The 25,756-nt window shown below is 39.2% G+C and overlaps 1 protein-coding gene across 4 annotated transcripts; it reads right to left on the minus strand.

Annotated features, from left to right (window-relative positions):
• Nucleotides 1–14,433: 14,433 nt before the first annotated feature.
• TMEM202 (transmembrane protein 202) lies at nucleotides 14,434–23,162 on the minus strand. 4 transcript variants are annotated; one of them, XM_023654177.2, is made up of 6 exons: nucleotides 23,038–23,161; nucleotides 22,539–22,794; nucleotides 16,374–16,523; nucleotides 15,894–16,025; nucleotides 15,019–15,177; nucleotides 14,434–14,591 (listed from the first exon to the last, which is right to left on the minus strand). In XM_023654177.2, the coding sequence occupies exons 1-6, from the start codon at nucleotides 23,116–23,118 to the stop codon at nucleotides 14,536–14,538; spliced, it is 834 nt and encodes a 277-aa protein (XP_023509945.1). In that variant the 5' UTR covers nucleotides 23,119–23,161; the 3' UTR covers nucleotides 14,434–14,535. The 4 variants fall into 4 exon arrangements, with proteins under 4 accessions (XP_023509945.1, XP_023509959.1, XP_014589275.1 ...); XM_023654191.2 differs by lacking the exon at nucleotides 15,894–16,025 and having other exon boundaries at nucleotides 23,038–23,162; XM_014733789.3 differs by lacking the exon at nucleotides 14,434–14,591 and having other exon boundaries at nucleotides 14,835–15,177; nucleotides 23,038–23,160.
• Between the last annotated feature and the right edge of the window lie 2,594 nt (nucleotides 23,163–25,756).

Genomic DNA, 25,756 nt, shown 5'->3' on the forward strand with positions numbered 1-25,756 from the left:
AACTCTAACAGAAATGAAGAATGCCTTTGATGGGCTTATTAGTAGACTAGACACCACTGAGGAAAAAAATCTCTGAGCTTGAGAATATGTCAATAGACACCTCCAAAATGGAAATTCAAAGAGAAAAAAGAGTGAAAATAATGGAATGGAATATCCAATAACTGTGGGATATCTACAAAATATGTACTATACACATAAAGAGAAAGGAATAGAAGAAATATTTGAAGCAATAATGACTGAGAATTTTCCCAAATTAATGTCAGACACCAAACCACAGATCCATGAAGCTCACAGAACACCAAGCAGGATAAATGCCAAAAAAGAAAAATTACATCTAGACATATCATATTCAAACTGCAGAAAATCAAAGATAAATAAAAAAAATTGGGGGGCTGGCCCAGGGGTGCAGCAGTTAAGTTCACATGTTCTGCTTCGGCACTTGAGGTTTGCCTCTTTGGATCCTGGGTGTGGACGTGGCACTGCTTGGCAAGCCATGCTGTGGCAGGCGTCCCACATATAAAAAGTAGAGGAAGATGTGCACAGAGGTTACCTCAAGGACAGTCTTCCTCAGCAAAAAGAAGAGGATTGGCAGCAGATGTTAGCTCAGGGTTAATCTTCCTCAAAAAAAAAAAAATTGAAAGAAGCCAGAGGAAACAAAACACCTTACTTATAAAGGAGCAAAGAAAAGCATTACATCTGACGTCTCCTCAGAAACCACACAAGCGGGCCAGCCTGGTGGAGCAGTGGTTAGGTTCGCAGGTTCTGCTTCTCGGTGGCCTAGGGTTCGCTGGTTCGGATCCCAGGTGCAGACATGGCACTGCTTGGCACGCCATGCTGTGGCAGGCGTCCCACATATAAAGTAGAGGAAGATGGGCACGGATGTTAGCTCAGGGCCAGGCTTCCTCAGCAAAACGAGGAGGACTGGCAGTAGTTAGCTCAGGGCTAATCTTCCTCAAAAAAAAAAAAAAAAATAGAAAGAAAAGAAACCACACAAGCAAGAAGAGAGTGGAGTTTACATGTTGGGAGAAAAAAAGCACCAGTCCAGAATTCTGTACCCTGTGAAATTACTTTAAAAGTGAAGGAGAAATAAAGGCTTTCCTAAGCAAAGAAAAATTGAGGGAATTTGTTGCTAGTAGACCTACCTTGCAAGAAATATTTTAAAAAGTTCAGAGAGAAGGAAAGTTATATAGGTTAGAAACTTGGATCTATGTAAAGAAAGAGCAATGGAGAAGGAATAAGTGAAGGCAAAATAAGCACTTTTACTTTTCTTCTTCTTAAGTGATCTAACAGATAACAATTTGTTCAAAATAATAATAGTAACTATGAATTCATTTCTGTACATTTATGTATATACATACATGTGTATGAATGAAATGAATGACAGCAATGATACAAGTAACAGGAGGGAGAAGTCACCATTTTTTTTTATTATAAGGTACCTGCACTACCTGTGAGCAGTGTAGGAGTTGGATTCGTTGTAAATGTATTTTTGCAAATTCAAGGTTAATCACTAAAAAAAGTAATAAAGAAGTATAACTGATATGCTAAGAGAGAAAATGGAACCATATAAAATGCTCAGTTAAAACCATGAAAGGCAAAAATAGAGTGGAAGACAAAAATAGGAACAATGAACAAGGGCAACAAATAGAAAATAGTAACAAATATGGTAGATATTAATCCAATTATATCAATAATTAATTTAAACATCCATGGTCTAAATATACCAATTAGAAGACAGAGGTTTTCACAGGGGATTAAAAAACAAGACCCAACTATATATTGTCTAAAAGAAGCCCACTTTAAATATAAAGACACATGTAAATAAAAGACAAAGGGATGGAGAAAGATATACATGCTAACACTAATCAAAGGAAAACAAAAGTAGCTATATTAATTTCAAACAGAGGAAACTTCAGAGAAAGGAAAGTTATGAGGAATAAAGAGGAGTGTTACATAAGTGATTATAGCAAGGTTGCAGGACATAAAATTAATATACAAAAGTCAATCACTTTCCTATACACCAGCAATGAACAAGTGGAATATGAAATTAAAAACACAATATCATTTATATTATCACTCCCCAAAACGAAATACTTAGGTATAAAGCTAACAAAATACATACAAGATCTATATAAGGAAAAACACAAAACTCTGATGAAAGAAAACAAAGAATTAAATAAATGGAGAGATATTTCATGTTCATGGATAAGAAGACTCAATATTGTCAAGATGTCAGTTCTTACCAATTTGATTTATAGATTCAACACAATCTCAATCAAAGCCCCACTGAGTTATGTGTGGATAACAACAAGCTGATTCTAATGTTTTTATGAAGAGGCAAAAGGCTCAGAATAGCCAATGTGATACCGACGAAGAACAAAGTCGGAGGACTGACACTTCAAGACTTACTATAAAGCTACAGCAATTGACAGTTGGCATTAGAGAAAGAATAGACAAATAGGTCAATGGAACAGAAGTGAGAGCCCAGAAATAGACCCACACAGATATAGACAAAGATCTTTGACAAAGGAAAAGGCAATACCATGGAGCAAAGATAGTCTTATCAAGAAATGGTGCTGGAACAACTGGATATATACACACAAAAAAATGAATCTAGATACAGACCTTACACTCTTCATAAAAATTAATTCAAAATGGATCATAGACCTAAGTGCAAAAGACAAAACTATAAAACTCCTAGAAGATAACATAGGAGAAAATAGGTGATAATGGGATACGGCGATGACTTTTTAATACAGCACCAAATGCACAATCCATGAAAGAAATAATAAACCAGGCTAGATAAACTAGATTAGATAGATAGATAGATAGATAGACGGATGGATAAACTTGTTAAAATAGATAAACTAGATAGATAAACTAGATAAACTAGACTTCATTAAAACTAAAAACTTCTGCTCTGCAAAGACATGGTCCAAAAAGTGATAAGATAAGCAACAGACTGGGAGAAAATACTTGCAAAAAAACACATCTGATAAAGGATTGTTATCCACAATAGACAAAGCACTCTTAAAACTAAAAAATAAGAAAACAACCTGATTTAAAAGTGGGCAAAAGACTTGAAAATCACTCTTCAGAGGAACATAACAATGTATCAAACATAATGTCCAGTAGTCAACAAAAAAATCACTAAACCTATGAGCAAACAGGAAAACGTAATTCATACTCAAGAAAAAGGCAGTCAAGGGGCCGGCCCCATGGCAGAGTGGTTAAGTTCATGTGCTCTGCTTCGGCAGCCCAGGGTTTCACTGATTTGGATCCTGGGCGCGGACATGGCACCTCTCATCAAGCCATGCTGAGGCGGCATCCCACATGCCACAACTGAAAAAAAAATATATACAACCATGTACTGGAAAAATAAAATCTTTAAAATAAAAGGCAGTCAAAAGAAACCAACCTCAAGATGATCCAGATGTTGCATTATCAGAAAAGGACTTTAAAATAGTCATTATAAATTTCTATAAGGACTTAAAAGAAGATAAATGCATAACAAATGGACAGATACGGGATCTAACCAAAGATATACAAAATATAAAAACAAACTAAATGGAAATTCTGGAACTGAAAAATACAATAACTAAAATGAAAGATTCACCGTATGGACGTAATAGCAGGTTGGAGGCAGTGGGGAAAAAGAGTCAGTGAATGTGAAGATAATTTAAAGGAATTCACCAATCTGAAGAATAGAGGAGGAAAAAAGGTCAAAGAAAAATAAACAGTGTCAGAGTCCAGTTGGATGAAAATCAAAAAACGAAATGTGACTGGAGATCTAGAATAAGTGTGAAAGGGGCAGAAAAAAAGCAGAAGAAATAATGGCTGGAGACTTACCAAATTTTATGAAAGGTATTAATGTACAGATCCAAAAAGCTCAAAGAAACCAAAAGGGATAAATACAAAGAAAATCATACCTAAACACATCATAAATTGCTGAATCCAAAGACCAAACCTTGAAAGCAGCCAGAGTAAAGCCACTTGTGACAGGAATGATTTTTATCTGCCTTCTTATCAGAAATAAGGGAGTCTAGAAAATAATGGAATGACTTTTAAAATATATATATAATTGATATTTAGCATTGTATTAGTTTTAGGCATACAACATAATGATTTGATACATGTAAATGTTGTGAAATGATTACCACAATAAGTTTAGTTAACATCCATCACAACACATAGTTAGAATTTTTTTCTTCTGGTGAGAACTTTTACTCTTGTAGCAACTTTCAAATATACAATGTAGTATTGTTAACTATAGTTGCCAAGCTGTACGTTACATTTCCAGGATTCATTTATCTCACAACTGGAAGTTTGTACCTTTTGATCCCCTTCACCTATTTTGCCCACCCTCCCAACCCCCACTGCTGGCAACTACTGATCTGTTCCTGTATCTACAAGTTGGGTTTTTAAAAAAATTCCACATGTAAGTGAGATCATACAGTATTTGTCTTTCTCTGTCTGACTTATTTCATAGCATAATGCCCTTAAGCTCCATCCATGTCGCAGAAGTCAGGATTTCCTTCTTTTTCATGACTGAATAATATTCATATATATATATACACACACGTATACACCACATTTTCTTTATCCATTCATCTGTCAATGGACACTTAGGTTGTTTCCACGTCTTGGCTATTGTAAATAGTACTACAATGAACATGGGGTAGAATGACATCTTTAAAGCGTTGAAAGATAAAGCTGTCAATGCAAAATTCTATATCCAGAAAAATTATCCTTCAACAATTGAGATGAAATAAAGATATTCTCAGACAGATAAAAATTGAGAGAATTCATTACCAGCAGACCACTAATACAAGAAATGTTAAAAAAAGTTCTTCAGTCTGAAGAGACATACCACGAAGTGGTAACTCAGATCTATAGGGATGAATGAATATGATTGGAAATTGGTGTAGTTAATATAATTTAAACCTTCTGATCATTAAAAGACACTACTAAGAAAATGAATAGGCAAATGACACATTGGGAGAAAATATCTGCAAAACTTGGCTGACAAAGAAGTTGTATCCAAAATATATAAAGAACTCCTACAATTAATGATAAAAAGATAACCTAGTTTTAAAAATGAGCAGAAGAATAATGACACTTTACAAAGGAAGATATACAAATGGCTGTGGAAAAGGTACCTTGAAATCATTAGACATCAGGGAAATGTAAATTAAAACAATGAGATACTATTTTATTCTCACTAGAATGACAAAATTTAAAAGGATTGACAACAAACGTGGGCAAACATGTGGAAGGACTGAGACTCTCATACATTGCTGGTGGGGGTGTAAAATGGTACAACTCTAGAGAACAATTTGGCAATTTCTTTTAGAGTTAAGCATAAATCTATACCCCATGACCTGTAATTCCTCTGTTAGGTATTTACCCAAGAGAACTGTAAACTTAGGTACGCAAAAGGGCTTTACAAGAATATTCATAGTAGCTTCATTCACAATAGCCAAAACTGGAAACAACCCAATTGTTCATCAATAGGAAAATGGATAAAGAACCTGTGGCATATTCATATAATTGAATAACTACTCAGCAATAAAAAGGAGTAAACTGTTGTCCACACAGTATGAATGGCTCTCATAGATGTTATATTGAGTGAAAGAGACTGAACACAATAGAATGTATATTTCCCCTTACATAAATTTTTAGAACAGGAAAAATTTATCTTGATCTTCCTCCACCCCAACCTTCCAAAATCTCCTTGTCTTCATAAACCGGCTCTTCCTACCTCTCTGGCCTCATCCTATGCTGTGTTTCTCTGTGACTACTGCTTTCCAGCTACGTTGGCTTTCTTTCAGTCTCAGGAATGTCCTAAACTTCTTCTTGTAAATGCATTTCTTCAGATGATCTTTCTTCTGGCCAAATCCTGCTCTTCAAGTCTTAGATGAAATGTTACTTCCTCAGTGAAGGCTTCCCCGACACTCCACTTCAGCCTGGATTGAGTAATTCCTCAGTTCCACACTCACACTATTCTATATTTTTCTTCCTTAGCATATAACACAATTGTAATTAAGTAATTATTTGTTGTATAATATGCCTCCTCCACTAAATTATAAGCTTCAGAGAATAAGGTATGTACCTATCTTGTTTATCTGCCAGACTAATTGTATGCACTCAATAAATATTTGTTGATTGAATGAACGAAAGGGAAATGAATTCAAAGAAGAACAAGCCAGGCCCAACATCTGAGTGGTAAACCAGATGTGGACGTAGTGTACAGAGGAATAGATCTGTCTCAGTGGTCAAGGATGAGGCAGGCTCCCTCCTCACTGTATGAAATAGCGAAGCTTCCTTGGCTTTGCCTGGGAGAATTTTCTCAATGGTTCTTGAGGTAGGAAGCAGGTTCTTATTTTTCTGGCTCATCCTCTTCCCATTATCATTGATAGCAGCTGAACTTAATGCCCCAAATGGCATCATAACTTACATTTTACATTCTTTTCATCTTAGGATGTTAGGACTGAACATAAGATGGGAAAGAAGTGTTTGGGGTAAGATATTGTATAATGTGGTAGAAAACAGAGTGAATCTTTACGTATAGAGTGATTGCAGATGGACTGTCAATGCCCTAAGTAGGAGTATTCTAGTTTCAACTAAGGTAGATGGTGTTTGCCTGTCAAGAGGAAAACTACACAGCATCTTTAATTTGGGCTGCCCTTCTGGGCCCTAGTGCTAGTCAGTTCCTTGGCTCACTAGTGGGTGTTCTATAGATGTCCTTAGGTCCAGTGACAGATGCTGTTAGTGCCCTGCCTTTTTCCCTTGGGCTTTAACACTTAAGTGTTTTCTAGCAGACTTCCATCTGCATCTCTTTGCCTAAAGCCTTCTCTCCTAAACAGGCCCAGATGTTCTGGGGAATTAACAACCAGTTGTGAGTAGCCCTCAAGCAGCTCCCTTCGCTTCTGTGTGGGAGATATAACTCTGAAGTATGAGTTTCGTACTGTTTCCCGTTTTCTCCGCAGGATTCAACTTCAGTTGACGATAGTGATAGTTAGCTTGAAAACACATCTTTTACTGGCTGCCTTCTTTCCCTTTTCTTACTTCCCCTCTTCTCCTCTCTTTCCCACCTTACATGACTGAACATAAGATGGGAAAGAGTAGTGTTTGTAGCCTAACATCCCAAGATGGAGACCAAAGTATGAAAGGGAAAAAGCACTGACACCAGTTGGAGCATCAGCTCCTCTCCACATTCCATTTGCACCTTCCAAATAACCTACTTATATTTGAATCTTTGACTGAGATTCACTTCTGGAGGAACTCAAACTAAGACAGGTGGCACACTGGGCACCCAGCTCAAGAGGCAGAATCTACTACTTGCTCAAAACTGTAACGGTTCTATGGGGCCAGCCCGGTGGCATAGTGGTTAAGTTCACACACTCTGCACAGCACTCCAGGGTTTGCAGGTTCAGATCCCAGGCATGGACCTGGCATCACTTGTCAAGCCACACTGTGGCAGCATCCCATATACAAAATAGAGGAAGATTGCCACAGATGTTAGTTCAGTGACAATTTTCCTCAAGCAAAAAGAGGAAGATTTGCAAATGATGTTAGCTCAGGGCCCATCTTCCTCATACACACACACAAAAACCTAACTGTAATGGTTCTCAATCTGAACACACCTGAGGGAGATGACAAAGTGAAATAGTAAGAGGTATCCTCAAGAAACCTCCAGGCACAGCAAAAGGCAGTATAAGGAACATATGAAAAGCAGACGCAGGAGAAGGTCATTCCAGTAAGAGGCAACACGCATCTGGCCAGTTTGACAACATATGTTCCATTGCTCCATATAAAAAACTAGACAATTGCTACCTAAGTCATTCAAGACCACAAAAGTTGTCATATTCAGGATTAGTCACATTCTGTTTCTTACTGGATATAGTGGAATAAGTAGTTTCCTTCTTTTTAAAAAATTTGGAAATAATTTCAAAAAGAGAAAAGTTGCAAGAATAGTAAAAGAATACCCTTTACCTAAATTCATTTATTAACATTTTGCCCCATTCTCTTTAATATTTGTTCCTTTATCTATCTATATACACAGGGCTCTTTCATAAGGCCTCTTTGACTTCTCTTTTTGCTCCCAGTCAGTTCATAAATGACGACAGCCCATTTCACTTTCTGTGGGACACTGAGCTGGTGCCCCTTCTGGTCCTGAAAACAGCCTCTAGTTCAGAGGTGTTGCTAATATTTGAGTAGATATTTATTTTATTGAAGTCCTGTCAGAACCTTCTACTTCCGATTCTTTCATCAACTATCCCTCAGTCTCGTATGGACCTATTGCCAATGTAAGAGGCTGCTTGTTTATTTGATTGGGGGTAGCACTCACTATGCCTTTGTGTCAGTTTCTGACTGACTACATTTATAACAGAGCCCCTTATAATTATTTCTTTGCACACTTGAACACTTGTCATTTGGGATCACCAATAGTTTTATGGCTTTGGAACAAATGCATTAATTAATTCATTCAACAAATATTTATTAAGCATCTATGCATGCTAGGCACTGTTCCAGTCACTGAGAATACAGCAGTAAACAAAACATAAAATCCCCACTGTGCTGAAGTTTATGTTCTAATTGAAAACAATGATCCAATCTACCATGAGGAAGAGTGGCAGACAGAAAGTAAACATATATCAAATATATAAAGGAAGTTAAGGGCACAGAGAAGGAGGGGAAGGAGTAATCTTCTAGACAGATGGTCAGGGGAGGGTTTTCTGAAAAGGTGATACTTGAGCAGAGTCCTGAAGAAAGTGAAGATTCAAGATCAGTGGATTTCTGGGGTAAGAACATGGTGGGAGGAGAGAGCAGGGAACGAAAGGCCCGCGGGGTGGGAGCTTGCTTGAAGGGATCAAGGAACTGCGAGGAAGCCAGTGTGGCTGGAGTTGAATGAGCAAGAGGGAAAGCAGTACAAAATGAAACCCATGGTTCTGTTGATGGATATTTAAGTTTTTCTAATTTTTCACTGCAACAAAAGTGCTATTCTGACTATCCTTATATGTATCTCTTATTCATATGATAAAATCTTTCTTTGGGGTTAACATCTAGAGATATAATTACTGGATGTACAAATCCCCAGTTTACTAAGTATGAAAAAGTCCTTTCCAAAGCATTTTTAAACCAATTTACACTCCCACCTGCAGTATATAAAACTCCAATTTGCACTGGACAATGTCAGACTTTTAAATATAACAATAGTTTTATTATGATATTTAGCTATACGTTTTACTCTAATATTATATTAATACTATCATAATGTGTGTTGTAACTATTATAATAACATTTTATCCTTGCTGCTTTATTTTATATTTCCATAATTACTGGTGAAGTTGAATATGTTTTTTACGTTATCGCCACTTGGGTTTCCTTTTGTAAACTGCTTATGTAGCTCCTTTGTCAATTTCTCTATTGGATTATTTGACCTCATTTCTCCTTTTTTTTTTTACATAGAAATTCTTTATGTATTCTGGTTACTGATCCTTTGTCAGTAATATATATAGTAAATATCTTCCTACAGGTGAGCTTAGCTCTTTGCTTTCCGTTCTAGCTTGTAGTACAGAAGTGGTAATTTTAAAATAGTCAAATTTAACAAGATTTTTCTTCATGGCTTATAAATTTTTTCCATCTTAAAAACTCCCAAAGTCATAAAAATTGTTTTCGCATTTTTCTTTAAAATTTTTGCTTTGAAAAATATTAATCTTTTTTATTTTGCTAAATCTAAAACACATAGAAAAGCTGAGGAACAGTAAAATGAATACATTTATACCCCTCACCTATATTTACCAACTATTAACATCTTGACACATTCGTTTTATATTTCTCTCTCTGTCTTCATATGGATTTTTTCCTTTTGGTCAAATCTTCTGGGAGTAGAGTATAGAAATCATGCCACTTCACCTCTAAATATTTCAGCATATCTCCTAAAAAAACCAAACGTATTCTCCTACATAGCCACAGCATCATTACAATACCAGAGAAAAACTGCGTGAATTCAATACAACCCTCAACAGACTCTCTGTACTCAAATTTTCCCAATTGTTAAAAATGTTTTTTTTTTTAAATCCAGAATCAGTGCATTTCAACTAACTCTTTTACGTCTTTAGTCTCCTTCAGCTCAATTATATTGGGATTTATAAAATAATGATTCTCAATTTCTACCATTCCTTCCATATTTATTAGCTGACTTCTTCTATAAAGAAAATCTGCCTCCTCTTTTCTTGCCCTTTGACTGTTTCTGCCTTGTTGAGTGTCACTACGAACTCATGGATTAATTTTTTCATTCCAAGTGTTATAATCTATTACTCTCATTATTCTTTTTGATGCTCAAATTTCCTCCAGATTGGCCAGTGGAGGTCTCTAAAATTTACTTTTTACATTTAGGTCTTCAATCTATCTAGACGTCTTCTTTTTAAAAACATGATGATGAAGCAAGGATCTAGTTTTATGTCTTTTCCCCCTATTTAACCAGTTGTACCAGCCCCACTAGTTGGACAGTCTATAGTTTACTCACTCATTTTTTTTAATACTACCACTATCAGGTGTCAAATTTCCACATGTGTGTGTGTCTAGGTTTTCTATTCTTGTCCACTTCTTTGTTTAAACCTCTGCCAATACCACACTGTCTTGATTCTAATAGCTTGATAAGTCATCTCCATATCACTTAGGGTAAATGTCTCTATTTTCTTATTTTTTTTTAAGATTTTATTTTTTTCCTTTTTCTCCCCAAAGCCCCTCGGTACATAGTTGTATACTCCTCGTTGTGGGTCCTTCTAGTTGTGGCATGTGGGACGCTGCCTCAGCGTGGCCTGATGAGCAGTGCCATGTCCGCACCCAGGATTCGAACCAACGAAACACTGGGCCGCCTGCAGCGGAGCGCGCGAACCCAACCACTCGGCCACGGGGGCAGCCCCTCTATTTTCTTATTTTTCAAAATTTTCTTGGCTTTTCTTGTCCCTTTGCAAGGAGAAAAGAAGGCACTGTCCTAAATTTTAGGACCTGCTTGTTATTCTTCACAAAAAAACTCTGTCAGATTTTGTTTGGAATTGCATCAAATCTGCAGATTAATTTGGGTATGTTATAGCTTATTGGTTCAAAATATTAAGCAGACACTGATAGGATTACAAGGAAAAAAATGAGAAAATCTAAAGCCATCATGGGAGGTTTTAACACAGAGGAACATAACACAAATGAAGAGTAATAGAGAGACAGAAATTTTAAACAACAAAATGTGCTTGAGTAACATATATATAATATATTAATGTTATGAAGTCCTTTTTTATTCCTAATATTATTTATTTATGCTTTTCTTTTTTCTCTTAATTACATTTGCTTGTAGTTTGCCTTTTATTCCATTTTTTCCCAAAGAACTAGATTTTAGGTTTTTGTTGGAACCTAAAGACTTTTTCATATTTTACTCATGTTTACTTTAAAGTTTTTCTTTCTTCTCCTTTTGGTTTTCGAGCTATTCTTTTTCAAGTTCATAAGCTGAATTCGTAATAACTTATTTTAAACTATTTTTTGTTGCTTGTTTTTTTTTAAATAGATGCATCTACAGCTTTTGATTGTAGTAATTCTTTCATTGTTGTTCAGTTCTAAATATTTTCCCATTTCCATTGTGACTTCCTTTTTACTCATGATTTTTTTAGGGAGTATATTTTAGTTCTCAAAAATATATAAAAAAAATTTTTATCATTCTCTTTTTATTGAATTCTAATTTAATTATTTTTCTTGCAGTAATTTTGGTTTATAACATTATATAAATTTCGGGTGTACATCATTATATTTTGATTCATGTATAGATTACATCATGTTCACCACCCAAAGACTAATTACCATCCATCACCACACACATGTGCCTAATCACCTCATATTCAGGAAACGTGGACTGATTGACAGCCTTTGAAATTTATTGAAGCTTTTTTCAGACATAGTATTTGTTCAAATTTGCAAATATTCTAAATATATCTGAAAATAAAATATTTTCCCTTTTTGCTGTGTACCATCTAGATTTTTATCCTATCTATTGAATTTTTTATTTCAGTGACTATATTTTTCATTTCCATGATTTCCAATTGGTTCTTTTTCATTTAAATTTGTCCTTGTTTTATTTATATCTATTTTTGCTTCATAGTTTTTGGTCTGTCATGTATCTTTTTGTGCAGCCTAAGAATACTACCCAAATTAATCTGAAATGAATTCATATTTTGATTGTTGACTTTGAGTTTTTTTTCTGAACATTTCTTTACATATTTGGAATGCTTACCTGCAGTTACGTAGGAATTCCTATATGCAGGCACAAAACAATTTTGTTGGCTTTTTTGTTTCTTTCTCTCCCTATATACTCATTCCATCCTTTTTTTGGGTGGGGGTGGGGGGGTGGGGTTTCCTTATCTTGGCCAAAGGTCCCAGTCCAAAGTCAGTTCTCGTAATATGGTGTTTAAGATCTCCTGTTCTGTTATGCTATCAGGAAATATCATAGACCCAGTTAATGAATCAATGGGCTGCTTGGTTAGGCAAGCTTGTGTATGCGTCCTTTGACCTCTCCGGGTCTGTAGTTCCAAATAAGCTCCAGCCCCAGTCAGTGATTGGCAACAGTTTCTGTTTAGCTTCTTTTCATGAGTCCCTGTGGGGTACTCATGAGCCCTGCTGTGGACTTGGCTCTAGCCCATGTCTTGAGAAGCACTGTTAGTTCTTTTCACGCCGCAGGCTCTGGCTTCCTGTTCGCCTCTGCTTACTTTTGGACTTAGAGCCTATTAAATCTATAGCTTAACTTAAATCATAACTTTGTGTTTTTGTTATTTCTCTGGTCTTGTTTTGGCTCTATTCTCTCTCTGTCCACTTCATCTATCATACAATGTATTTGGAGCAGCAGAGATGTTATCAAAGGGTGATTTAGTGAACTATCTTATTGGAAAATCACTTAAGCTTTTTAAGGAATCCTCTACAAGCAAAGAAAGAGAGAAAGAGAAAATAGAGTATTCAATTTCTAAAGGAGCCATGAAAGATTGTCTCTGCTTTAACCTACCGGGAAAGTAGAAAACTGTTTTTATAATTCCTACCTATTCTCCCCTAATAGCTAGGGCCTTTATCATTACTTTCTTATTATTTAGCATCTTCCACTCTCACTCAGACCTTCCTTTTCTTCACCCCACTTAAAACTTCCATTCCAAGCAGCCGGCTTGGTGGTATAGTGGTTAAGTTTGTGAGCTGCACTTTGGCGGCGCGGGTTCGCCAGTTCAGATCTGGGCATGGACCTACATACCGCTCATCAAGCCATGTTGTGGCAGGCATGCCATATGTAAAATAGAGGAAGATGGGCACGGATGTTAGCTCAAGGCCAATCTTCCTCAGCAAAAAGAGGAGAGGAGGATTGGCGGCAGATGTTAGCTCAGGGGTGATTTCCTCAAAAAACAAAACAAAACAAAAACAAAACAAAACAAAAACTTCCATTCCCTGAAAAGTCGCCAGTACCAGCTCCCTGTCAACTAGTCATATAATTAAAGTATTCAAACTGAATTGTAAGTAAAGCTTGTGAGCCCAATGAGTCCTTAATTAGTCAATGTATGGGCTACACTTAGTTTGTGAGTGGTGACAGGAGGAGGGGGAATTGGACTTGACTACATGTCTATTCTTACAACCACACAGAGGCCCAGGAACAACCTGAAGAGACTCTGAAATGAGGGCACTTGAAGTAAGGTGGCACCAGTAATTCTGCCGTAACTAAGACCACCTGCTAAGAAGAGGCGCCAACATGGAGAAAAGGATTTTCTAAGGCAGGGTCAAAACAAGGTGTGTGTGTATATGTGTGTTTGTATGTGCATCTCTATGTATGAGTACACACATGCGTGTGCTGCTAACCTCCTACCCACAGGAATAAAAGCAAAAGTATTAACCTAAGGGGCTTCCAGTTACCATCTGGAAATGTTTGGGAATTACTGATCAGAGACCAGGATTATAAGAACTACATAATTGTTCCATGTCTATTATGTTTGTTTTCTGCAAAGGATACCAGTGAATCTCTAAATTAAACCAAAAAGACCCAAGGGCTTATCTTTAAGAGCAGCAAGGGGTGGAGCTGGACACTATAGTCCATTCCACAGCCAGGCTTGGAGTGGAGAAGAATGGTCTTCCACCAGTGGAGTAGTAGTGGCAGCTACTAAAGGAAAAAGGACAAAATGAGTGTCAGGGACCTTCTGCATGGAATCTGATCTGGGCTTGAAAGGGATCTTTAGCCATAAAGAGATCTATGTGATTGCCTGAAATCTCCCCCCTCTTTCCTTAGTCTTATAGGGTATAGAAAACATGGAAAATCTTACAACTTGGTCCACATGTATACTTAGACTGAAGAAAGCCTTTCAGCCTCATTTGCCTCAGTAAAACATAACTGATGTCTAAAATAATCAAAAGAGTCACAGGCCTGCGGGACCTCGTGGACTCCCTGGAATCCACCTAGAACCTCTCAGCTCCTCTGGGTGGTAGGTATGATCTCCACGGTGTTCATTCCATTTCTGGTAATTATCTCCAATTCGAACTCAATAAAATTGTCCAAATGCCTTCCATCTTGAATGTGCCTGAAGCCATATAATAAAAAAAATTGCAAACAGAATTAGTTGACATTTTCTCCATGGACCATTCTGGTCCCTGAGATCCCTGATGCCCAAAGAGATCTCTGATCCACACACTGCATCTACTGCCAGTTTCTTTCATTCGTGACCCTAAAGACTAATGTTTTCTTTTAGGAAATTTTTCATAAGTGAGTTTTCATTACTTTCTTTATGACTATAATACATATTTTGGATCCAGTGCACACAAAAGACATTTCATTGGCTTTAATGCTGTCTCTTTCAGTTATATGGACATGATATTAGGAGAGTTTCCTAGAATCTGTACAATCATTCCCAACTCATTTAGCTTCTCCTCCATTTTTAAGACAAGCAGTAGTTGGGTTTTCCTATCACCATCACAGTTCTGCATTTGGTAACTTATTCTTTTCCTCACTTGGAGATTCCATCTCAGACCTCGCCACTTCATCTTCAGCAGGTGATATTGTAGTCACTGGACCAACCCCCAACCTTGATGTCTCTATGGGACTTGCAGAGACATTTTGATCAAGGGGAGGAGATCTGGAAGTTATGTAGTTGAGGAAGGAGATGATTCCTAGGGGAAGAGAAGAAATAGAGCTGAGTTTCAATAGACAGATGGTCTTTCTGCTTTTAAAATTCTTATTCATTCTTTAAACACTCAGTTCCAAAGCCCTCTTTTCAGTGAAGCCAACCCTCCTCTCCCCCAGCAGACTTACTTTACCCTCCTGTGCTCCCATTTCATTATAGTATTTCTCACATGATTAGGACAAAGCTTGAAACTCTTGGATGCAAATCATATTTCCACTACTTTCTGTGTGGTCTTCAGCAAGTTACTCAGCTGTCAATGCTTCAGCTAGTGGTAGAACAGGTTACTAATTCTAGATTTTCAGACTCCAAAATCCATGCTTTCTTCACTATACCACACTACCTCTCAATGTATAGTTGCTCTGAATAAGAACAGTTTGTGCTGGGGCTCAGTCCCATGGCAGAGTGGTTAAGTTCGTGCACTCTGCTGCGGCGGCCCAGGGTTTCACCAGTTCGGATCCTGGGCGTGGACATGGCACCGCTCATCAAGCCATGCTGAGGAGGCATCCCACATGCCACAACTAGAAGGACCCACAACTAAAAATACACAACTATGTACCAGGGCTCTTGGGAAGAAAAAGGAAAAATAAAATCTTAAAAAAAAAAAAGAACAGTTTGTGCTTCTATTTCTCCTAGATTCTACTTCCCTTTCAAGAAATAGTTTCCCCTTCCATCCTTCTAGCATAAGGCAAGGTACTAACTCACCAGCAAGCATGTATAAGAAGTCACTCCACCAATTAAGATGATAGGCCCATAGGAGATTTGACTCCATGGCATCTCTAGTATACCAATGAACCTGTGCCAGAAATAGGATGAGGCAGAAGAGCAAGCAGGTGGCTAGGACCAGAAGAAAAGATGTTATAACCTATCAGTGTCTTCAGTCTGCCTTGACCCACCACCCCCAACTCTTCTTCCGCTTTCAGGCACTATACGTATGGAAAGGACCAAAAGGATAAAAATTTGGGGATTGACCAAGATGGCAGGGAGAAAAGGGCCTCTACCTCTCCCCAAGCATAAGTCAGCTAAAGTGTGTTTTATACAATAAGACAGGGCAGATAGCTGGCAACTTGATGTGATACTGAAGAAAAGAAAAGGGACAAGAAAAAGAGGATGAAAGCCCCACGGAGAAACTTCGTTCCCTTGACAATTTTACCATGACATAAACCTGCTCGTCTAGGTCTGTACCTGAGATGAAGCTGAGCATGGATACCTTCAGATCCAAGTTGGTGGTCATGCTTCCTCTTCTAGGTAGGCAAGAGCTGAAGAGCCAGCCAAGGTCAATGAGTATGATTAGGACAGAGATGAGGAAGAAGGCCCTGGAATACTGGAGGTAATCTGCCGAGGAGGAGAAAGGAAAGGCTTGGTTAGTCTAGTGCGGGCCCCCACCACCTTAAGAAAATCAGATAGGGTCTGAGAGAAGGGAGTGAGGGCTAAGGAGGATGAAGCTGAGCTTGCTGTGTGGCATCCAGGGCACAAAGAAGGATCTTCTTTCCCAGGTCTTCATTGGTGCTTGGAATTTCTTTACTATGAAGGCAAGCCTTCATTGTAAAACTAAAGATAATATTATACAAATAGTTCAGGGTGCATTAACACATTAACTTAAATATAAACTAGCTTATAAGAGATGTGATACTAACATAACAACACACATTAAAACTTTTTCTCGTTCCTAATTCTAATGCTAAAAGTAACACATGTTCAATATAAGCATTGGAAAGACTACAAAAGTACCAGGAAACAGGAAGAAAATCAGCCACAATCTCACCACCCAGAGGCAACCATTGTTAGCATTTTATTTTATTTATTTCTAGTATTTTTCTATCCTCTGTACATAATGGATATAATAATGAATATCATGTGATTCGTTTTTCTTAAGATTATATAACAAGATCTTTCCCAGCTCACTTGTCATAAACATCATTTTTAGTGGCTACAAAATAGTCCATCAAATTAACATGCTTTGCTTAATGATTTAGCTATCGTTGAACTTGGAGTTTGTTTTTATTTGTCTTTTTCTCTTTTAAATGTATCTGGTATGTATAGGCCTTGTCAGCCTGTGACTGCAAAATGAAGTCACATTTACTTTAACTCCTATGTTGTAATGATCTCAAGTCCCAATTTACTGGATTGCAGGAATTTAACACCCCAAAAATACCTCTCATTTTTTTTCTGAGAGATCCCAAGTTCCTATCTCATGTTTGTTCAAGGAGAGTTCTGCTAAAGTTCTCGTGCTCCAGTAGCCTTTGCTAAGTCCCGGAACACTCCTTCTTTTCTCATCTGTTGGCTCCAGATCTCTGCTCTCTTTGTTGGTAATAGAGAAGAGGGGGCATGCTAACCCTTACTTTTTGCTACCACATTCCTAACACAGAACAGACCCTTCGCTTGACTTCCCCAGCAATGTTCTACTGAAGGTTTAATAAATAAACTTACAATTGCAAGTAGATATAGCTTTTCTGAGATACCACAGATCCTGCAATATCTTCAATATCCTTTCTAGGGTGCCTCCTTGTCTAGCTTCTTTTCTGTCTCGATGTAGCAGGGGCCAGCTCATCCCTACCACTGAAAGTTCTCTAAGCACTTCTATGCCTAATCCAAGTCCAGCTTCCAAGTAACCCAGAAAGAAGAAATTATGTATCAAGCTTGTTCCAGTCTAAGATCTGCCTCTTAAGTCTTATTTTGTTCTCTAGAACATACTACTTACTAACATGATAAAAACAGTAATTTCCATTAAGAAAAAAACCTCACTCCTACCCACAGAAGTGAGTTACTCTGCGGCCCCAAAAAGTTAGCTATGTTAAAACACGATAACCCAAGAGCAGCACATTTTCTGAAAACTGAGTCATTCAGAATTAGCAGTATATGTAGCCAGTCAGAACCATCTGCCCAGATTGAGCCGCATGAAGCCCAGTAGGATAGGCATCTTTTTCAGTATTTAGCCCACAATCCCCACGGGCCCCAGCAGTCTCTGTTTATAGCCCTGGACCCCTTGCCTACAGGCCCCTGACTATGGCTAACAGGACGTAAGGAAGGGTATGTGACCTATGTTGGACCAATTTGATTCTTATGCTCGGAAATTTGGATTTGAGACTAACTGATGCCTATTTCCTCTTTTGCTTGCTTGAACCAAGAAGATGTAAAGTTAGACTAGACTATTAATTTTCAGGCACTTACACACTAATAAACAGGAAAAACTGAGCTGTAGAGATAAAACAAAGTATAAACAAAGATGAGTGACAAAGCAACTCTAGAGAGACTGGGTGACTAGCTGGCTTGATTTTCTTCGTCTCACATCACAGCCTCCTCCAGAATCCCCTAAGGTCCAGCAAACTTCCTGCCCTTGGGAGTCTGTGAGATTCTTCCAACTCCTGTCTAAGGTGTGTTACCATCCAGTCTTTCTTCTACCACGAGGAGAAGACTGTACTTTTATGTTCTGCTTACAATCTTCTCTGTCTTAGCTCCTCATCTCCTGAAAACTACATGGACAAGACCACTCACCACTCCATAGGAGCAGCTAAAGATCTGAGGCGTAGAACAGTCTCACAGTCCTTATAGGGCAAAGGAACCCAGTCTGTCAGTCACAATCACATAAACAAATTATTTAAGCAAACCAAACACTTAGCTTCAGAGTCTAAAACAGCTGCTTTTGGTTAACTTCATAGATTTTTTATTCGTGTAACAAAGCAAAACAAAGGTCTGAAAGCTGAATTTGAACCTCTATCTCCCATAAGATCAAAACCTATTTCAGCTTTAAACAACAGTTTTTACAGCAGCTTACCCATTAAAGTTTCAGAAATCTTAGGACCTAAGTTACACAAGACCCTACTTGTATGTGTCAGTAAGAAGCCTTGGTCCAGGGAGAGAAGAGTGCCCTAGATACAAGAAACACCCATGTGGGTCATCAGTATCTAAACATTTCTGAAGCTTTCCTTAAGTGAAATACTTTGATGTGGACTTGGGTTGTAGGAATAGCCAGGCAAGCGTCCCAGTTTGCTGAAGGCAGTGAAGCTAATGCCCTGGGAAGAGCGGGCATACCACTTTCAATTTGGAAAGAGATGAAGAAGGCCACATCATTTGAAAACCTTGGGAGGATCCTTGCTGGTGCTCTCAGGATCACCCCAAACAGTGATTCCAGACTTCAGGGCACCATCAGATAGGAAGTAAAAGCTACCAAGACTGGAAGGGGCACCACCAAACCAGAAAGCAGTAGTGTTTCTCAGTGAATTGAGAAACCATTTGGCAGTTTGTAACTGATGGGCAGGATCTCCTTCCACTGTGATGAAAATAAAACTTTGCCCAGTGCTGGGGATGGGGGTGGGGTTTGGAAAGTGAGAGAGGCAGGGCTATATGCCACCCAACTCTTGTAAACAAATAGGCTTAGTTAACACTAGATGCTCTTCCACTTTAGGGATATTAACACACTGGAAGGAAGCCATGAGAAGACAAGATGACACAAGAAGGAAGAAGCAGAGGAGAGAAGCCAGCTATAGTAAAGCTAAGCACCCGGTATTCAGCTGTTCCGAAGAGATTTGGCCATGGGACTCCCCTCACCGCACCCCATGTCCTTCAGCAAAAATCAAAGCCAGGAGAGGGGGGCAGTGGCCCAAAAGGATCCAGCCCCTTTTAACTGTGAAGGAGCCAGACTGAGTGGGTGGAGGTAAAGTGTAGATAGTGATTTTTGAGGATGAAGAAGGTGCTGCTGGAGACAAGCTGGGCAATCAGCCTACTTATTTATCCAAATCTAAATCTCTACGCTGCTGCTATTGTGCCTTCATTCCAGGCACATAAGGCCAAGACAGAGCTTCCCCAGACTCAGGGAAGTGCCCAAAGTGGGTAGCTTTGAAATGGAAAAGATCCTGGATGGAGACCTAGCACCCTGGAGACGAAGCTGTGAAACCTGCTTAGTATTTAGATTCCCTTGTAACTCGGTTGGAGTGCCAGAATAAAGGATCCCCAGACAACTTGACGACGTTTACTGTATGATGGTTCCCAGGGTCCTGGCTCTGGAGTGCCCAGTGCCTTGAGCAAAAGACCTGCCCTTTCTTCCCTACCCTCTGCAAAACAGTTCAATTTACTCTCTGTGGCAACGCATTCCTGAACGTTACAGTCTGATCTCACCTATGCTGTGAGGGAATTAGCAGAAGGATGTGTTCCACATTTGAGATCTAGTAGTAAAAGGGAAGAATGATGTCTTTTACTCCCCACCTCTTCTTCATGGCATTAGCAATAGCTATGGCACAGAGGCTATCAGTCATCTAGAACCAGGTGAAGTCAGAGGCAGGGGTAAAACAGCCTGAAGTGAGTCCAGGACAGAGGAACACGAGCACACACGTTTTTGAGTCCACCTTAGACAGCCTCTGTGGAACTCTCAGAAATGACTCGGAATATCATGGGAGAGGGGCTAAATTCTTGCAATTCAATAGCTAAAAGTTCAAAGTTCTTGAATTTGGATAATAATGTATTTGGGGAATAATAACATATTATATATATTATATAATAATGTATGTCATAGGCTGATGAGGCCTGGACACACTGATTACATTTTGGGAATTCCTTGTGAAATCTGGACTGCAGACTAGTTACTAGCCCTAGAGTTAGGGCTAGTTAACAATGGAAATAGGGTGGAGACTTGAGTTATAATTGTATACTTAAAGGACTCTGTTGACTTTCTGTAAACAATTAACAGCTGACCTCATAGATGAATTCAAGACCCAAAGAAATAAACTATTTACTGCTTTAAGTGAAAAACTTCAAAATTTTGACTCATTAAAGATTTAAATAATAATCTCAAGGCCTGAGTTTTAGCCTGGGCAGCCAGTTACATAAGCATAATTGCAACTTAATTTTTATGCCTACATCTTATACTCCACTCATCTAGAAATGGAACGAGTGAATGTAAATCTCTGGATACACATAAATCATGTAGCTTTGGTTATACCCATTTATGTGGTCCCCAGTGCGTACAGGAGTCTGCAGCATTGTGTACTGCCATTTAAAAATCTCTGTTAATGGCATGGTTGAAAATTTCTATCCTATTGTTCATTTCATTTGCCTTTCTTTAATGATTGATTGAGGTTAAAATAGTTTTCCTATGTTTATTAGACATTTGTAGTTTCTGTTTTGTGAATTGTCTGTTCACAAAGAATTTAAGTATTTGGGTATTTTTTTTCTTAAGAATAATTTGTACTTTTTTATGTATTAAGGCCATTAACCTTTTATCTTTCATATTTGTGGCAAGTATTTTCTGTAGTTTTTCTTTTGAGCTGAAGATGCAGTTCAATTGTCTGCCTGCCTTTGATTTTAATTTCTTCCCAAGATCTTGCTTTAGAATCCTGCCCCTTGGTTCCAAAAGCCGCAGCCCATGGCCAAGTAACTGACTCTCCACCTCAGGATTAGGACCAGGTGCCCCCTCACCTCAGGATCTGGGACTCCTGCTTATTTGAGAACGAGAAATAGACACTTTACTCATGTATGTTTTCTTTCACAGTAACCGCTTCTTTGTGTAAATGTCTCTCTCATGAATGATGGGGAAACTGTTGAGCGTAATTATCTCTTTCCTTTTCTTTTTTTTTTTTTTGAGGAAGACTAGCCCGGAGCTAACATCCGCTCCCATCTTCCTCTACTTTATACGTGGGATGCCTACCACATGTGCACACCCGGGATCCGGACCAGCGAACCCTGGGCTGCTGAAGAGGAAGGTGCCAACTTAACGCTGCGCCACAGGGCCGGCCCCAATTATGTCTTTCCTTTAAGTCTTGGTTCTGGTTGAAAATCTCATGCATATGGTATCTTCTAGACCTAGAAGCTTATTTCTAAATATTTTGTGTTGGATTTTCAGATTTACTTAAATTAACATAAAATTAGACATTAGTAATTTACTCTAAATAGCTGGCATTTGTTATATTACACCTCTGACACGCATTTAACTTCTTTTCTACTGCTAGCAGAAGAACAATCTGACCTTGAAAATTCAATCTCATGGAGGCAGAGACACTTTGCTTTATCTCCCAGCTATGATCAATCACTTCTCTTCTCTTTCTGCAAACCATATTAGAATAACAATCACCTTGCTTCACAGTAACAGCTCATAAATAACAAAAGAGTTCTTCCCAGAGAGTGAAGAGGGTATCAACTCATAATTTGGGAGAGGAAACAACCTGGGGTATGAAGGAGAAAGGGTATACTGTGAAGACACCAAAGAAAAGGATGGCTATATTCACCACCTGGCTGAGATCCATCCTGGACTTGGAGAGGTGAGGGCCAAAAGATCTTGGAGGAAGAAAGACGAAGGGCCAATGTGGCAGAAAGCTCTTGAACTGTGGGGCCTGTGGCATTTAATTTAGTGGCACTCACAGGGTGGCTTGGGTGTGTGGCTCCAGCACAGCTCATGGTTGCATGTGATCCAGAGTCCTGCGTAGAGCTCAAGGCCATTCTTGATCACCAGGAACTGCACCCAATTCAGTGGGGACACGCAGATCAGCATCAGGAGGCTAAAACCACAGAGGCTGCCACAGAACATTCGGATGTAGGTGTGTGTTTGATCCACATGCTGCTGCCGCCTCTGGGGTGGCATCGAGGCACTCGGATGTTTGTTGGTGGGGAGGGTAGGCTACAAGGATGAGGGAAATATTGCCTACCCACACAGATAACCTTTGATCCCCCGGGTCTCCTAGTCTTCTGTACCTCAAGTATCCCCATGTGGGTGTGATTTGTGAATATCTTTTCCTATCCCTTCTATAAAAACCAAGACCGTCAGGGGGGTCTTTTCTCTATCTTTAGGACACTCTGTCTAGGCCCGCCTTTAAGGAAATCCTCTTCCTCCCATCTGACCTATAATTAGGTACCTCCTTACCCTTTGGTATTTCCGGTTCCCCTTAATTTTGGGAACCTTAGGACTGTGGAAGGTCAAGACTAATTCTTTCCTCCTCTCCATCTTGGCAGGCAGTTCACTTCCTAACTGCCACGGAATTTGTCTCAGCACCTCCTCTCACATGCTGGCAGAACCAAAAGGGGCCAGAACCCATGGCACAGATCCCATTTCTGTTTCATATTCCAGGTCTAGTTAGATCAGGAAGAAATCATTACATTTTAAGGTGTGATGTTCACCCTCCCTTCTCGGACTCCTCCCAACTCCTTTATTAAATAAATCCACAAATAATTTGACAGCAGTTGCTGTGTGTCAGGGTTTGTACTAAGTCCTGGGACATAAAGATGAATAAGACACAGTTCCCTAAAAGCAAATAAAAACATTTAGCTCAGATGTCTCCAGAACTCAATAGCTTGTGGTTATAATTTAAGATTATATATATGATCTTAATCTACTGATATGTATCTATACATCAGTAGGCCAGAATTTATGTTCTTGACCCAGCTCTAACTGGAAGGCCCAGATGTGTCTCACTAGGCTCATGAACCAGTCTGTCAACCATAGTCCTTGCAGCATCCACTTTTTTCTTCTTTTCTTGCTTTGGTTCTCACTCTTCAATGCTGTCTACTCATGAAGGCGTTTAAGGGTGCTACACCCTGGCCACTGCCACTGCTGAAAGGACCCACTGTGAAAATGCCAGAATCCCTAGCCCAGGGGTCTACCAGCCAATGTATGGAAAGCTACAACTCAAGCTACTGCAGCAGTGTTGGGTTCTACGCGGAAGTGAGGAGAATGGCCTTTTCCTAGTTCTACAGCCAGCACAACTTGTGCCCAGAGTATCTCAAAGTCTCCTTTTCAAACCACTCTGTCAGCATTGGTCCTAACTCCTTTCCCCACAAGCACTCAAAATCAATCCAAGATGTTGAACAGATGCCATCCTATTCCACAGCATGAACATGCTTCAAATAAATGCCCAGCGGGATTGCCAGCTCTTGTTTTCCACAAACAAGATAAACTTTGATTCTTAAGTTTGGGCTGAATCAGAATGTCCTATCACCCTTTTCTCCTAGCATGCCCTCTCCTCACCCACCCCAGCCTGTTGAGGCCTATGCTTTCTGCCAGCTGGCAGGAGCTACCGGCAGTAGCGGGTTTATGTCCATGCCTTAGCAAGCAGTCCTCCTTCTGAAAATGTGTTATTTGACTCTCTGCCTCTCAGTACTTAGCTTAGTACCTGGAAAAAACAGTATTTAATGTTGAGTGAATGAGTGAGCAATACATTTTTATACAAAGTACAGAGGGGGAGAAAGAGGACAGAATAGTTAACACTATCAGAGGAAAATTAAGGAAGGTTTACTGGAAGACAGGATGTTTTAGCTGGATTTTAAAGGAATTTGCCAATTAATCGAGGTGTAAGGGCGTATGAAGCAAAGAGAATAGTGTGTCTCAAGGTCAGAAGCCATGAACAGCATGAAGTTCTCAGGGCACCAGAAGAAGTATGGTTCTACTAGGCACAAAATCAAGGGTAAGAGTTGAGGGTTGCAGATCGAGGCAAGTGCTGGATCACAAAGCTTCTTAGTCTTTTATGCCATGCTGTGCAATTATATTGAAAAGCTTCGATTGCTGGAATACTCTAACCCTACTGGCATGATTATAGGAAAGACTTTCCCATCAGCAGCAAACTGACTCTTACAGCATGGTTGTTAGATAGACATGTATGGCTAGAGAGCTAGCTATATGCTTTGAATAGGCAGGCCTGCCTTTCCATCCTGGTTGTAGCACTTAGTTCCAACACCTACTGGCAAGGTTCCTTTGGGAAATTTCATTAACCTCACTGAACCTCAGTTTCCTCATCTCTAAAACTGGGATAATAATCCTTCCCACCTCATAGAATTATTGTGAAGATGAAATGAGATAATACACATACAGCTCTTAGCATGTTAATATGTGCTCAATAAATACTATTTATTATTGATGAAAATTGATATTATTGATATATATATTATCTTTATTAAGTAATTAATAAGTGCTTGGTAAATACTATCTATTATTATTTTTTAAAATGTCTTTCCAAGTTTGCTTGAGCATGATCTTGGCACAGGCCGCCCTGAGACAGCTGAAATACTCATGTTAATGGAAAGGATGTGTCACTCTTCACCTTGTCACTAGTAGCACTAAATAAGCACATTACCAAAGAGATGATATTGATGTAATGTGGGGTAACAGGTCGTCTTGTGAGCAGTGTTTGATTTAGTAAATGATGCAACTCTCTAGCTATTGAAGGAACAGGTCAAGATCATTCAATTCCTAGGCCTACTTCAAGGCCCACCTCAGGCCTACCAAAAGGTAGGAGGTTCTGGCCAGCTGGGAACTTACTGGGGCCTGGATGCATATGACAAAACAAGCATTTATTCATATCTGGTGGCTGTGTATATTGCCTTTCACTTACTTTAAAAAGCAATTTGGGGTCCCCAACGTGTGCTGCAGCCAGCTGCCCTGGAGCTAGTGGGCAAGCACAGCGATTCCTGGGGCCGGCAGGGTCCAGGCAGAGAGTGGCTGAGGCCAGTGGACCAAGCGCCTTGGGCACTGACCCAACACCACACGGGCTGCTGTGGAAATGAGATTATGAAGGCTATTTCTGCTCCTGCTGCTCCCTGCAGAATCCCAGAGCTGTGCTTCTGCGTTGAGGCCCTTCAGTGTGGACTGG

Source organism: Equus caballus, chromosome 1, assembly GCF_041296265.1.
Source record: "Equus caballus isolate H_3958 breed thoroughbred chromosome 1, TB-T2T, whole genome shotgun sequence".
In the NCBI taxonomy this organism is placed as follows: domain Eukaryota; kingdom Metazoa; phylum Chordata; class Mammalia; order Perissodactyla; family Equidae; genus Equus; species Equus caballus.